The sequence below is a fragment of the Leucoraja erinacea genome, chromosome 13, assembly GCF_028641065.1.
Source record: "Leucoraja erinacea ecotype New England chromosome 13, Leri_hhj_1, whole genome shotgun sequence".
In the NCBI taxonomy this organism is placed as follows: Eukaryota; Metazoa; Chordata; class Chondrichthyes; order Rajiformes; family Rajidae; genus Leucoraja; species Leucoraja erinaceus.
In genome coordinates, this window is record NC_073389.1 from 5,013,170 (window position 1) to 5,028,873 (window position 15,704).

Genomic DNA, 15,704 nt, shown 5'->3' on the forward strand with positions numbered 1-15,704 from the left:
GTGCTTTTATTTGTCATCAGAAGTCAGAATGGTTTACGACTCTCCAAGATCAGTGGGATTGCAGTGCAGTTCTTCATTCATTTTTCTTTTACAGCCTGTGGTGGAAATATAACTGCTTATAATGGATCCCTGATCTCTCCAAATTATCCCTTTCGATACCCTCCAAACATTAACTGTATCTGGAGAATCACAGTAAGTACAAATTATCCAGATGTTCTACAATGAAGGGTTGCCAGTGGATGGTATTCAATATGTAGCCGTTTGCTTCCAGTGTGAAGCAGCCTGTCGTGGCTCTTCATTAATCTTCATTCGAGTTACCACATATCTATTCTTTCAATTTCATGCCTGGTTAAAATCAAATTAACATTGTAATTGTTTTCTGTATGTACATGCATTAACATTGGAAATATCAAAGACTAACGGGCATAGCTTTTAGATGAGAAGGGAAAAATTTGAAGCAGATGTGCAGGGCAAGTTTTTGTTTTACAGAGCGTGGTGGGTGCCTGGAACATGCTGCCATTGATGCTGGTAAAAGCAGAAATGATAGTGATATTTAAGAGTTGTTTAAGAAAGAACTGCAGATGCTGGAAAAATCAAAGCTGGACAAAAATGCTGGAGAAACTCAGCGGGTGAGGCTGTTAATATTGGCCAAATTGGAAGTATTATAAAATGGAGGATCTTTGCATTTGCAAGGCCTGCTTGGCCTCTGTATGTGAAAAGTTGCAAGCTGTGAACTGGTGCCAGATAGTCTGAACCCTAGATTGATATGCAGGAATAGGAAAGATCCAGATGTCCTCTCCATTGTTAAAATGTATGAGGACTTTGCAGAAGAGCTCCTAGGTATTGCAGATGCATGATCAGGATTGACCAGCTGCAGGGGGATTGTAAATACTTTAAATAATGTTGCAAGGTGTTTGCACTGCTGTTTGATATTGGCTGAAGTGTGAAGCCTTGTTTGAATTGTTTATACTACCTGGGAAAATGTTGCATTACTTCATTAACTGACTTCCTTCCAGAAGCATCTGTAGAAACATTGTATTGGGGTACTTTGTAATTGGGTTAGGGAAACTGTCAATTACATTTTAATGTAATCGATATCTGTGATTGGTTTGGAGGGGCTGCCACCCCCACCTAGTTACGTGCCATAGGGTCCGACGACCTATAAAAGATTGAACCCCACAAGGATCGCCGTCGATCTTCTGGAGGGGCGCTTGGGACTGTGTAACCTTTTTGGAGGTGTCTGCTTGCATGAGGCTGAAGGGCTTGAACAAGCAGAGACAAGGATCGGACCGCGGTGGTTAGGTATTTTATAGGGAGTTCGTTATTGTTTCAAAAAATAAAGTTTAGTGGTCCAGTGCTTGACTCAGTGTTTTACTGAACTAGACTAAGGGGGGTTAACTCTAGGAGAATAATTACATTGGGGGCTCGTCCGGGATCTCAACGAACTCCCAGACATAAGTTTGCGATCAGGGTGTTGAGCCGTTCCAGATTGCGAGGTGGTTTTCGCATCGGTTTTCCCACTTCGCTAGCCGTAGCGGATTGATAATTCAAGCGCTTGTGTTGGGGTTTCCAACGAGATCCAAACAGTAGTTTAGCAAGCACTGAAGGCTTCCTTGGAGCAGTACTAAGTGCTGCGTCATTGCTGAGGGTGCAAATTGGAAAGGCACTTTAAAGATTGGCATCGACTTCCAGTGTGAAACGAACACCCGCTGACCCCCCGGTACCAAGCAGGTAGAAAGGAAGAAGCCCATGGGTGAGCCTATGAGGGTTTGAGTCCTTGCCAGCATGAGTAGTATCTGGAACTCTGAAAAGAAGGGGGAGGAGTCTCGTAAAGGAACCGGGAACTCAGTGGTTAAAATATAATTGGCAAAAAATACTTTTAGCCAATCCTGAGAATTTAATCATAATAAAGACGTCAAAAAATAAATTTTAATTTGCGTACTAAAAAGACAATTGAATAAGAAAATAACTAGTTAAAAAATTTTCGATCCAAATTTACCAAATTCAGGACATCATGTTGAAGTGCTGGTTAGTTCTTATTCCTGGCTTTCATATTGGAAGCTGGATGTTGTGTATATATTTTATTCCAGATTAACCTATGTATAATAACATTTTTGAAGCAGTAGTTTAAAGTGTATTTAAAATTTGCCATTGTTTCATTGTATTTACTGTGTATTGCCTTTGATTCAAAATTTTGAATGTTAGATTTCGAACCGACTGTATAAGAACATATTTTGATTAAGACTGTTATTATAACTGGAGTCCGACTCATGGCTGTTCAACCAGCGGTTCGTATCCTTCCGATCACTGTATCGAGGGGCTGTTCCGTTGGTTGAAAACACGATGACGAGGGATTAAAATATACTGTGATTTGCTTTTGGAACTGTACAGTTAACGAATGCGATATTAGATGAATGCTTGCATTTTATATGGGAGTGTGATTTGTATGATAGTAATAAGTGGTATAATTTCTTGTCTGTGTGCGATTTTGCTCACGTGTTTGGCGCTCATTTGCATGTGTTTAGATTAAGGTTGCTTTTGGTATAGGAAACTGGCTGTGGAAGCGTGTTTGATTGTGTTTGACTGTATTTGATTATTCACTGAAGCACCTTAACCTTTTGACGACTGAGGATTGTTAAAATAGTTGGTTGAAATTGTGTGGATTTGTGAGAGACTGTAGAGGAATTTGGGTATCCGATTGAAAGGATTGATTGTGCGATCGTGTTGTGAGAAGTTTGACTGCTGGCGCATTGCGAATCTTTCTCTTCCATTGTTTGAGAATGAGTTTGATAGCTTCGTAGATTGTGGGAGAAGTGTGAATTGTCAAGGAGGTGTGAGTTGCTTGAAAGTTTGTTTCCATTGTCTGCAAACATGGGAAATCAACTGGAGCGAGATATGACTGAAGATTCTGAAAGACCATTGCAATTAATATGCAGTGAATTTCCACAAAGAACTGAAAGATTAAGAGACTTTTCGGGGGCGTTGAATAAAGAATTAGGGGATGAATTATGGTCCGAGGGGGGCGTTGGAACATTGGAGGGAGTGAAGTATAATGAACAAATTATTTGACAATGTAGCGACAGTAAGGAAACGAAGGAGTTAATAGGATTGTGGAGAAAATATTATGAGGTACGAAAGGCGAGTAGGGAGGCTGCGAGAATGGTAAATTGGAAGGAAGCAACTTTAAAGTGTAGAATAGAACTGAAGGATACTGAAGTGTACTGACTTCCAGGCACCTCAAGGATGTATTAGAGAGCAAGGGAGAAAGAAATCTTCCAAAGGGAAACTGGCACCAGTAGGTCTCGAATTTGAGGACCCGATGGTTGGCGTTAGTTTTGAGGGGGACGAAGATGAATATTTGGAGGATTGGTAAAGTTAAAATGAGAAATTCACGGCCTCCACCTTATTCCTCTTGTGTTCCCCACACTTCAGACACACATTGTTTAGCTTGTGAACGCAATAGACAATCAGATTCTGCAGCACAGGATTCTTTAATCCCAACCGCTCCATTGACAATAGATAGTCCGGTAGTTCACGGAACCAAGAGTAAAACAAAAAAGATAATTCCAGTGGTTAAGGACAAAGAATGTAGAGGAATAGTACAGGAACCAGAGTATTCATGCGAGCCTAAGCCTAGTCGAGTCGCGAGAGAAAAAAGGGAGTCATTTAGAAGGTACCGTGAACCCCCTAATGAAGAGGAAGATATATCTGAGAGTGAGACAATAATTGAAGATACCGAGATAGATCCCGATATGGCAGAAAGTACAAAAGCAAAACAAATAACCTGCAGGCAGTTCCCCATCAGGGAAATGCCTAATCCTTCCTTTGATCGGCCAGTGCAGTGAGTGCAATCTCCCCGTACAATAAAAGTCTATACCCCATGGAAGCCAAATGAGATAATGGCAATTTCGAGCCAGATACACGATCGTAGAAAATCACCTGCTTCCTTTGTGGATCACGTAAGAACTACAATGCACGTATATCATGCAGACTCCCGAGATATATGGGCAGTGATCCAGCAGATAATGACTCCAACTGAACATACTAGATTCCTAACAACCCTCGGACACCCGACACATGAAGCACTGGCAAACATAATAGCAGACAATAGTGCAAGGGAAGAGGCAGTTCTAACTACCCTTGCAAATACTCTTGAGAAACCAATTGACCCAGCTAGAGAGGGAGCAGATGAATTCTTGGAACGAATTTCAGAATTGTACATGGATCAATCGGGTGACCTAAATTATCGAAATTGAGTAAATTCTCCACTACACTGTGCCATTTTGCTGAATTGCCTTCCCACTAATGTGGCTGAATCCATTGAAACTTATAACATGGACTGGACAGAAAATAGTGCCAGTCAGATGGCTCGGGCAGTAAGATACCACTGGAAAGAAATAAAAAAGCAGAAGAGTCAGCCTGCAGTGAAACCAAAGACCAAGTGTGTAATCAGGAAAGAGGCGACAAAATCTGACTCTGAATCATGGTGCCCCAGACTACCAGCAAACTATGGATTGGGAGAAATTAACGTTCCAGAATAGTTAGATCGATATCAGAGAGAAATACCTACCCTAGAGCCAATCCCACAGAGACCACGTTTGAGAAGACACCGAACATCAGTATTAGGCCAGTGTTATACTTGTGGGGGAATGGGTCACTGGAGTAGGGAGTGCCCAACCAGAGAGAGGAACGAAAGAGGGAGTCACAGAAGAAATTTCCAAGATCAGAAAGAGTGGAGAGATCCCAGAGATCAACGAGATTATTGAGAGCAAAGAGGGAACTGGCAGGAAAATCAAGAACCCAGAGGGCAAATATAATTCTCCCAAAATAACCCATTTACACGCCTACGATTAGCAAATTTAATGGTGATTGGATGCAAGTCTGACGAAGAACCGATACTATCACTACAAGTAGAAGGGAAAACCTGCATCTTCTTGGTGGACACATGCGCATCCATGTCATCTCTCCAATCAGCTTACAATCTCCCCAAATCAAAAGATGTTCAGAACCTGTCCGGTTTTCAAGGACAAGTCTGCCAGTATCCCATCTTTGAGCCAGGAAGTAGTATATAGAGGAAAGGCAATCAGACACAGATTTGTTATAACAACCGGATTGGATTGCAATTTAATGGCTAGAGATTTGCTCTGCACTTTCCAATTGAAGATCGAATGTGGCAAAAGAGGAATAGTAGTGACCCCCTGGGCTCCCGTACCGCAGTGTTACTCCATAGCGACCCCTCAATGGTGGTCCTTAGATCTTGAAGAACCCCCACTCCATATTACACTGGTTTATTACAGGAGTGGGAAGAATAAAGAGCTGGAGGCCTTCTTTAAACCATATGAAGGACAGGACTGGGAGATAAAAGTTTTGGCACTAGTTGAAAGAAATGAGGGAGCTGCAGAATACGCTGAGATACCAGTAAAACTATGGAAGAGAACTGCAGGGGTTGCTCCTCACATTACCCGAAAAGTAAATTACCCGGCGAGTACAAAAGTCCTAGGAGTAAAGATGAAAAGGGCAATCACCATGGCAGACCTGAATAATTATCAAAAGCAAAATTTGTCAAACCAATATGTTGCTGAATTCTATCAGGCCCCAAGGACAGTTGGTACCCACCTACGTCATCATCTGGGGACAACAATATCCACTAAAACCACAGGACATCAACAGCATTGACAAATCGATTCGGGGGTTGCTAGAACAAGGAATACTGGTGAAATGCCAATCGACCTGTAACACCCCTATTCTTGCAGTTCCGAAACTAGGAAAAAGAAGGCCAATATAGACTGGTACAAGATCTAAGAGAAATCAACTCTGTTGTAGAACCGCTCCATGCCCTAGTGCCAAACCCTGCCCATATCCTAGCCCAAATACCGGCTGAAGCAAAAATCTTCTTGATAGTCGACTTGCAACATGCATTCTTTTCCTTGCCTCTCCACAAGGACAGCCAATATTTGTTTGCTTTCACATATAGGGGCCAACAATACACCTGGACCAGTTTGCCTCAAGGGTTTATCAATTCGCCTACTTTATTTTCCAGATGTCTACAAGAACAATTGAGTACTTTAAATTTCAGGAAGAAGTCTACATTAGTGCAGTACGTCGATGACTTATTAGTGGCCAGCAGAAACTAATCAAGTAACCGTAAAGATACTGCACAATTACTAAACTCTCTAGCTAATTTGGGATATGTAGTCTCCCACAAAGGTATTAATGGCCCAGGAGAAAGTAACATTTTCAGGGATCATAATTTGGCCAACTGAAAGGAGTCTAGAGAAAAGCAGACTCTAGCCCATCTGCAAATTCCCAGTTCGTAGAAAAGCCAAACAAATGAGGCAATGGCTTCGCATGGTCAATTATTGTAGACCTTGGATCCCTAACATAACTCTAGAAACTAAAGAGCTAACACCCTATACCAGCAAGGAGGGTGAATTTAAACTAACCAAGAAAGCACAGGAGGTCATTGAAAACTTAAAGAGATCGCTGATGCAAGATCCGGCGTTGGGAAGCCCATTGTAAGACAGATCTTCCCAGCTTTACTGCACCATTTTATCCGAGTGTGCAACCTCAGTTCTGACCCCAAAACATGGGGATAGACATGGGGGTAGACCAGTTGCCTTGTACTCTTTTAAATTAGAACCTGTAGGCAGGGGACACCCACTCTGCACCCAAATTTTAACTGTTATATATAATAGTTTACAATCAGCTGCTAATTTGACCGTCCAGCAGGAGATTGTAGCATATAGCTCACATTCAGTAGCAGCACTGTTAGGGCAGTTCCAGACCCAGCACTTGACAATGGCTCGCCAAAATAAGTATGAGATCTATCTCTTAACCAATCCAAAACTTCAATTTAGACATTGTACATTAATTAACCCAGCCTCTATTCTTGTCTCACCCCCAGAAGAGCAATCAGAAGTGGGACATGGGAATTGTTTTTTTTGTCATCGAGGAGGAAACGTCTGGAAGAGAGGACTTGAGGGATGCACCTATAGAGGACTCTGACATAACATTGTATGTAGATGGGAGTGCATCTATTGGACCGTGGGTGAGAGATTGTCTGGGTATGCAATTGTTGATCAGAATGAGGAAATTGTAGAAGCAACTGCCTTTGAGTCACCTTATTCAGCACAACAGGCTGAATTGTTTGCTTTAATTTGGGCTTGCATTATTGGGGAAAATGTAAAGGTAAATATTTGCACTGATTCTCGGTATGCATTTGGAGTGGTGCATGATTTTGGAGAATTATGGGAAAATAGGGGATTTCTAACTTCAGCAGGGACTCAAATTTCAAATAAACAATTGGTGACAGATTTATTGAAGGCCTTAATGCTACCCAGACAAATTTCTGTTATGAAATGTAGCGCACACACAAAAGGACAGACCCCAATAGATATCGGGAATCGTAAAGCTGATTTAGCAGCAGAGAAAGTATCTGAAAGGGATAAAGAACGATGGAGGCAACTTAGGTGTGTACTGGATTGTATGACTGGACTATGGACCACTCCAGCAGGGCAAACTTGCATGACAGATTATTTGGCAGTATGGGCCATAGAATGCATGGACTATGCAACCCATTGTGGTGCAAGGGCAGTAGGAGACACTCTTTTTGCTACTTGGTGGCATCCAAGATTACAAACTTTAGCTCAGAAGATAAGCAGTAATTGCCTGGTCTGCCAGAAATACAATCCAGGGAAAGGAATAGGATGTGAAGAGGGAAAGACACCATTGCCTATGGGTCCGTTTGAGACATTGCAGATGGACTATATCGAATTGGAAAGGTGCCAGGGTTATAAGTATGTACTTGTCATAGTTGATGTATTCAGTGGATCGAAACTTATCCAAACCTTGATAACAAAGCAGCTACTGTTGTCAAGGTGTTAATGAGAGAAATTGGCCCTAGATTTGGCATCCCTATTCGACAGTTCAGATAACGGTCCACACTTTATTGGACAAATTAATAAAGAATTTTGTGAACAGCTGGGGATCCAACAGCAATTGCACTGTGCTTATCGACCATAGACTGCTGGACTTGTAGAATGTCGATGACATTTTAATGTAATCGATATCTGTGATTGGTTTGTAGGGGCTGCCACCCCTATCTAGTTTCGTGCTACAGGGTCTGATGACCTATAAAAGATTGAACCCCATGAGGATCGTTGTCGATCTTCGGGAGGGACGCTCGGGACTGCATAACCTTTTTGGAGGTGTCTGCTTGCACGAGGCTAAAGGGCTTGAACAAGCAGAGATGAGGACACGGTAGGATAGGTATTGTAAAGGGAGTTTGTTATTGTTTCAAAAAAATAAAGTTTAGTGGTCCAGTGCTTGACTCAGTGTTTTACTGAACTAGACTAAGGGGCATTAGCTCTAGGAGAATAATTACAAGGCAGCATCTATGGAGTGAAGGAATAGGTGATGTTTCGGGTCAAGACTGATGTGGTGGGAGGGAAGAAGCGGAGACAGTGGGCTGTGTGAAAGCTAGGAAATGGAGGGGAAGGAGGAAGAAAGCAAAGACTACCTGAAATTGGAAGTCAATGTTCATACCGCTGGGGTGTAAACTGCCCAAGCGAAATATGAGGTGCTGCTCCTCCAATTTGCGGTGGGACTCACTTTGGCCATCGAGGAGGCCCAGGACAGAAAGGTCGGATTCGGAATGGGAGGGGGAGTTGAAGTGCTGGACCACCGGGAGATCAGGTTGGTTAGTGCGGACTGAGCGGAGGTGTTGGGCGAAGCGATCGCCAAGCCTATGCTTGGTCTCACCGATGTAGATCAGCTGACACCTAGAGCAGGTAAAGCGACAAGTGTAGCATTTCCTGCGGTTGCAAGGGAAAGTGCCAAGGGAGGGGGATGTTTGGGTGGGAAGGGACGAATTGACCAGGGAGTTACGGAGGGACCGGTCTCTGCGGAAAGCCAAAAAGGGAGGAGATGGGAAGATGTGGCGAGTGGTGGGATTGCGTTGGAGGTGAAAATGTCGGAGGATTATCTGTTGTATGTGACGGCTGGTAGGGTGGAAGGTGAGGACAAGAGGGACTCTGTCCTTGTTATGAGTGGGGGGGGATGGGGAGTGCAAGTGGAGCTAAGGGATATAGAGGAGACCCTGGTGAGAGCCTCATCTATAGACGAAGAGGGGAACCCCCGTTCCCTGAAGAATGAGGACATCTCCGATGCCCTGGTTTGGAACACCTCATCCTGGGTGCAGATGCGGCGTAGACGGAGGAATTGGGAGTAGGGGATAGTCCTTACAGGAAGCAGGGTGGGAAGATGTGTAGTCCAGATAGTGATGTTTAAGAGGCTTTTTGATAGGTATATGGATATGCAGGGATTGGAGGGATATTGATCACGTTGAGGCAGAGAGATTAGTTTATCTTGCATCATGTTTGGTATAGACATTGTGGACTGAAGGACCTGTTCCTGTGCTGTCTTATTTATCTATGCTTTGTGTTTGTTGCGACCCTATTTACTCCATAACCTCAACATATTGTTGATTTTCATTAAAAAATGTCCCTCATTTAACTTTTTTAAAGAAAGGGAGAGGAGAGGGCCTGACCACCTAACCGTTTATTATTTTATAATTTTTTAATCTTTTTATTATTTTTAAACTTTAGTAATCTTTTTGGATTAAAATTGATCATTTAAAATTGAAGAGCATAAAAATTAAAATCATAAAAACGTGAAAATCCAATGTTTAATCCAATAAGCTGTACCGGTGCATACAGTCGCATAGATGCACTGTGAAGAGGATACTAAAAAATAAAATAAAAGGCTGGAATAAGTGTTTGGAAATTTTAGGAGAAAGGGAAAAAATGAATAGAGGCTAGATTTTGAAATATTCTTAATTTGATTTGTTTTCAATACTTATTTTCGTTGTATGGAGTTATACACACATAAAATAAAACTAGACCTCAGTGGAGTTGATTAATGTAAAGTTATAAGGAAGCTGAATATCCATGTTTAATCAGAAAACACTGGTCAAACCTATCACTAAATAATCTTCCATGAACAGATTCTTCCCAACAACCAAGATTCAAGATTTGTCATGTGTCCCAGATAGGACAATGAAATTCTTGCTTTGCTTCAGCACAGAATATAGAAGGCATGAATACAAAACAGATCAGCGTGTCCATATACCACTGTATAAATATATACACACATGAATAAATAAAACAGATAAAGTGCAAATAAACAAATAATGGGCTATTAATGTTCAGAGTTTTGTTTGAGTTGAGTTTTATAGCCTGATGGCTACGGGGAAGAAGCTGTTTCTGAACCTGGACGTTGCAGTCTTCAGGCTCCTGTACCTTCTACCTGAAGGTAGCGGGGAGATGAGTGTGTGGCCAGGATGATGTGGGTCCTTGATGATGCTGCCAGCCTTTTTGAGGCAGCGACTGTGATAGATCCGCTCGATGGTAAGGAGGTCAGAGACGATGATGGACTGGGCAGTGTTTACTACTTTTTGTAGTCTTTTCCGCTCCTGGGCACTCAAGTTGCTGAACCAAGCCACAATGCAACCGGTCAGCATGCTCTCTACTGTGCACCTGTAGAAGTTTGAGAGAGTTCTCCTAGATATACCGACTCTCCGTAATCTTCTCGGGAAGTAGTCACTGATGTGCTTTTTTTATAATAGCATCAGTGTTCTTGTACCAGTGTTCTCGTAGAGACCTTCAGAGATGTACACGCCCAGGAATTTGAACACTACAAAATACCAACTAAACTATGAATGATGAACTGTATTAGTTGCACAAAGGACTTTGGGATCTTTGCACTAATATTGGGGTTTTTAGTTTATTATTTTCTTGGGTTTATTAAGTTATCGATGATTATTGTGCTTACAGGCCTGTTATGCTGCTGCAAGTAAGAATTTCATTGTTCCGTGGTCAGTACATATAAAATGTTCCTGATTCTTGCCTTGAGTAAAAGTGAAATAATCCATTCAAGAAATCAATGACTTGGGTATCTTGGATGGATTCTTTCACTTTTAAAGTGCAAGCTGCAAATATGATAGTGCCGTTTAAGAGGCTTTCAGATAGTTACATGGATATGCGGGAAATGGAGGGATACAGAACATGTGCAGGCAGAGGAGATTAGTTTAACTTGGCATCATGTTCAACAAAGACATTGTGGGTCGAAGGGCCTGTTCCTGTGCTGTGTGGTTCTGTGTTCAAATTCTTTAGGTTGCAACGCCTAGGTTCTCTGGTTGTCCATTTTTTAATGCTTGGAAAAAAATGTGACACTTGTAAGTTTATTATTAAATCATCAAATGGTACTTTTTACTGTTTTTGCAGACTCGGGCTTTGGCCATTGGTGAATAAATTAGAAAACAGGTCAATTAATTCAACTGGAATACATCAGTTATAATGTGTGTATAATATCTCAATGTAAATCCACGCTAAAGAGACTATGATGCCTTTTCAGCAGAGGACCAATAGTTGCTGAAGTGGAGGTTAATTAAGTACTCCCTGTGCTTTCTGCTTTGTGTTAGGTACCGGAGCCAAACCTTCAATTCCGTATCCAGTTTGGACCTCTAAAGCTGGAAGGCATGCAGCCAGATTGTGAGAAGGACTGGATTTCAATAGACGGTGTACGGTATGTGGGTAGATGAGTATTTTCCATGTTTAATAATCTATAAAAAAGTACAAATCAGTCCTACATTGGACTTACTTGGGCTTGTTCTATTACTGACACTTATTACGGGCCTGTCCCACTTAGGCAATTTTTTTGGCAACTACAGGCTACTGCCGCAAAATTTTCAACGTTGAAAAATCATCGACGACAGTGGCAATAATTTTTGTTGTAGTTGGTTGTCGCCAGGTGTCGTAGGTGAATTCCATTAAAATTAGTCCCTGGCATTCGCCTAAGTGGGACAGGCCCATTAGGCTTTTCGTTGCTCATGGAATTCCAAATTTTTCATCAATGTCGCAGAGTATTGTCGCGGAGTATTAGGGCTGTCCAGGGTGGAAACCATGGGCTAGTCCCATTTGCCCACATTTGGTCCTTATCCCATTCAGTCCTTCCTTGGCATATATCTGTCCAAATGGCTTTTAAAAATCATAATTGTATCCACATCTATAACTTCCTCTGGAAACATGTTTTGAAAAATGGGGTTGTTATTATAAAGATCTACAGTATTGTATTGTAAAGATCTAGGGAAACTTGAATAGTTTAGTCGGAGTACAAGGAACAATTTTTTTTTTTGTGGCACGGAAAGCAGGAAGCCTCCCCCACCGGTTCCACCTTCATTCTCGGTGCCTCTTTCCCCCCCCCCCCTCCCGGTCAGGTCCCCCTTTGCTCTCGGCAGCCCCCACCCAGCAAGGTCCCCCTTCATTCTCCGCTGCCCTTGTTCTCCGACGTTATTCTCCAACGCCATTATGGGCTGTATTGATGAAGAATGGTTGCAGAGGTGTTTAAAGTGCCAACATCAATTGCAACAGATAGCAAATACCAATGAACAGATTAAAGAGAATATTAATTTTCAGGTTATTTCCAAAGCCATTTCAATTTGGATTGTGTAATTCATTGCACTACAGGTAATCAAATTTGTTTCTTCCAGTCATTTAACAGAATGTAAATATATTACATAATGAATAAAAAATATAAACACTACCTATTGTACTTGAGTTTGACGATTGTATTTATGTATAGTATTATCTGATCTTTGGATAGCATGCAAAACACAGCTTTTCACAGCACCTCGATAGTGAAGTTTAAAAGGATAATATGCCATAGCAACTTTGGCATGCTATGTAACACTAGAGAGTCCTTATCCATAACAAATGGTAGATTTATAAAGGTTCTATGATTTTGAAATGGCTGATGGTTTTGATTCTTTGTCCAGTTACTGTGGAGAGCACTCCAAGACCTTAGTGGTTCCCAGTGCATCCAACACCCTGACTGTCCAGTTTCACTCCGATGTGTCTTCCAGTAACCTGGGATTTCGTGCTGAATACAACAGTTTCAACCCTGCAGATGGCAAGTACCTCCAGTACCCATTGACTATTCTAACTTCAAGTAATCCTTGCTTTCCCTCTCTCTCTGCCCCTCCCCCACCCTAGATCTCCGACTAGTTTCACTGTCCTCCTGATTAATCTTCCTGTTTGTATGCCTCGTTGTCGCCGTCCCCTCATCCATCAATGAACCATTGAACATTTTCTTGATCAGCATCTGGTTTGATCTGTTCTTTTCACACCTTACATGTTCTTTGTACCCTTCCATAGCTCGTTCCCTTTGTCATTGACTCTCAGAATGAAGAATGGTCTCAATCTGAAACGTCACCCATTCTTTCTCTCCAGAGTTGTTGCTGTCCCGCTGAGTTACACTAGCATTTTGTGCCTATCTACGGACTTTGATTGCAACTAGCTTTTAATCATTCAAGTCCCTTGGCTAATTATGAACGTTTTATAAAATTCATTTAATTTCACTAAATCTTTTAATTAAAAAATATTTTTAATTTAAATAAAGCCACCAACCTTTGACACTTACTCCACCCATTTGCCAGTCACCGACTCCCCCCCCCCCCCCCCCCCCCCCCCCCCCCCCCCCCGATTTGTTCTCCAATTAAATGTTGTTACAGAATGCCAAGGAATGCATGTTTGTGGAGATGGAAGGTGCGAGCTCATGAGTAACAAATGTGACGGCTGGGTTCATTGTAAAGATGGAAGTGATGAGATAAACTGTGGTAAGTAAGTGATGGTGTCGTACAGCACGGAAACAGGCCCTTCAGCCCAACTTGTCCATGCCTCATCTATGTAGTCCAATTTGCCTACGTTTGTCACATATCCCGCTGAATCTTTTCTATCCATATACACCCAAATGTCTTTAAATGTTGTTATTGTACCTTCCTCAACCACTTCAAGCCAAGTCAAGTCAAGTTTATTTGTCACGTACACATACGAGATGTGCAGTGAAATGAAAGTGGCAATGCTCGTGGACTTTTGTGCAAAAGACAAACAACAAAACAACCAAACAAATTATAAACACAATCATAACACACATATTCTTTTACATAGTAAATAATGGAAGGAAAAACGTTCTGTAGAGTTAGTCCCTGGTGAGATAGGCGTTTGCAGTCCGAATGGCCTCTGGGAAGAAACTCCTTCTCAACCTCTCCATTCTCATCGCATGGCAACGGAGGCGTTTGCCTGACCGTAGCAGCTGGAACAGTCCGTTGCAGGGGTGGAAGGGGTCTCCCATGATATTGTTGGCTCTGGAGTTGCACCTCCTGTTGTATAGTTCCTGCAGGGGGGGTGAGTGAAGTTCCCATAGTGCGTTCGGCCGAACGCACTACTCTCTGCAGAGCCTTCTTGTCCTTGGCAGAGCAATTCCCAAACCAGATGGTAATGTTCCCGGACAAGATGCTTTCCACCGCCGCTGCGTAGAAGCACTGGAGGATCCTCGGAGACACTCTGAATTTCCTCAATTGCCTGAGGTGGTAAAGGCGCTGCCTTGCCTTACTCACGAGTGCTGAGGCGTGTGATGCCCATGTCATATCCTCAGAGATGTGGACTCCCAGGTATTTAAAACAGTTCACCCTATCCACAGGATCCCCATTTATCCTCAATGGAGTGTACGTCCTCGGATGATGTGCCCTCCTAAAGTCCATGATCAGCTCCTTCGTTTTTTTGATGTTCAAGAGGAGGCTGTTATCCTGGCACCAGAGTGCTAGATCAGCCACCTCCTCCCGGTAAGCCTTCTCATCGTTGTCTGAGATCAGGCCCACCACCACAGTGTCTAGAAATCAGCAAACTTAATTATTGAGTTGGAGCTGAACCTAGCCACACAGTCATGTGTGTACAGGGAGTACAATAGGGGGCTGAGGACGCAACCCTGGGGCGATCCTGTGCTCAGGGTGAGGGACTTCGATGTATTCCCTCCCATCTTGACTACCTGGGGCCTGGCGGTGAGAAAGTCCAGGACCCAGGCACACAGGGAGGTGTTGAGCCCCAATTCCATTAGCTTCCCGGCCAGTCTGGTGGGGACTATCGTGTTGAAGGCTGAACTGTAGTCTATGAACAGCATCCTCACGTAGCCCCCCTTCTGGCTGTCCAGATGGGAGAGAGCGGTGTGCAAGACCTGGGAGACCGCATCGTCCGTGGACCTGTTCGGACGGTATGCGAACTGCAACGGGTCCATGTTCCGAGGGAGGAAGGCACAGATGTGATTCTTCACCAGCCTCTCAAAGCATTTCATGACTACCGAGGTAAGGGCCACTGGACGGTAGTCATTCAGACAGGCTGGGGAGGCATTTTTTGGTACCGGTACAATGATGGATTTTTTGAAGCGGGCAGGGACCACGGACTTCCTCACCAATCCTCTTGGTAGTCCCTTCAAAAATCTGTGAGACATGATTTCCCACACACAAAGCCATGCTGCCTATCCCTAATCAGTTCTTGCCTGTCCAAATGCTGGTTTGTGGCACAGGGAGTTATCCTGTGATTACAGTTCTAGAAATCCTGGTTTTCAATTTGCTGTTTAACTCCCCAAATTCTCTTCACAATTCCTTATCTCCCTTTCTACCTGATTCTTCAGTAAGTGTCTACTTTGGTGTCCCGCTACTTTGATGCTGTTTTTAATGAAAATCCGTAATTCTATCCCATTTCTTCTTTTTCTATATTGTTAATAAACATAATCCTGATAGATAAAGATTAAACCCTAAATGAATAAAGTGTTATTTAAAAAACAAAATCCTGATGTTCGATGCCCCCCCCACC

The 15,704-nt window shown here is 42.7% G+C and overlaps 1 protein-coding gene across 1 annotated transcript in view; it reads left to right on the top strand.

Annotated features, from left to right (window-relative positions):
* Positions 1-15,704, top strand: part of LOC129702563 (suppressor of tumorigenicity 14 protein-like) — an 85,813-nt gene that overhangs the window by 32,764 nt on the left and 37,345 nt on the right. The window contains exons 9-12 of the mRNA XM_055644340.1: positions 95-192; positions 11,480-11,583; positions 12,833-12,966; positions 13,568-13,672. Of these exons, the coding sequence (XP_055500315.1) occupies positions 95-192; positions 11,480-11,583; positions 12,833-12,966; positions 13,568-13,672 (441 nt within the window). The remainder of the gene's footprint in view (positions 1-94; positions 193-11,479; positions 11,584-12,832; positions 12,967-13,567; positions 13,673-15,704) is intronic.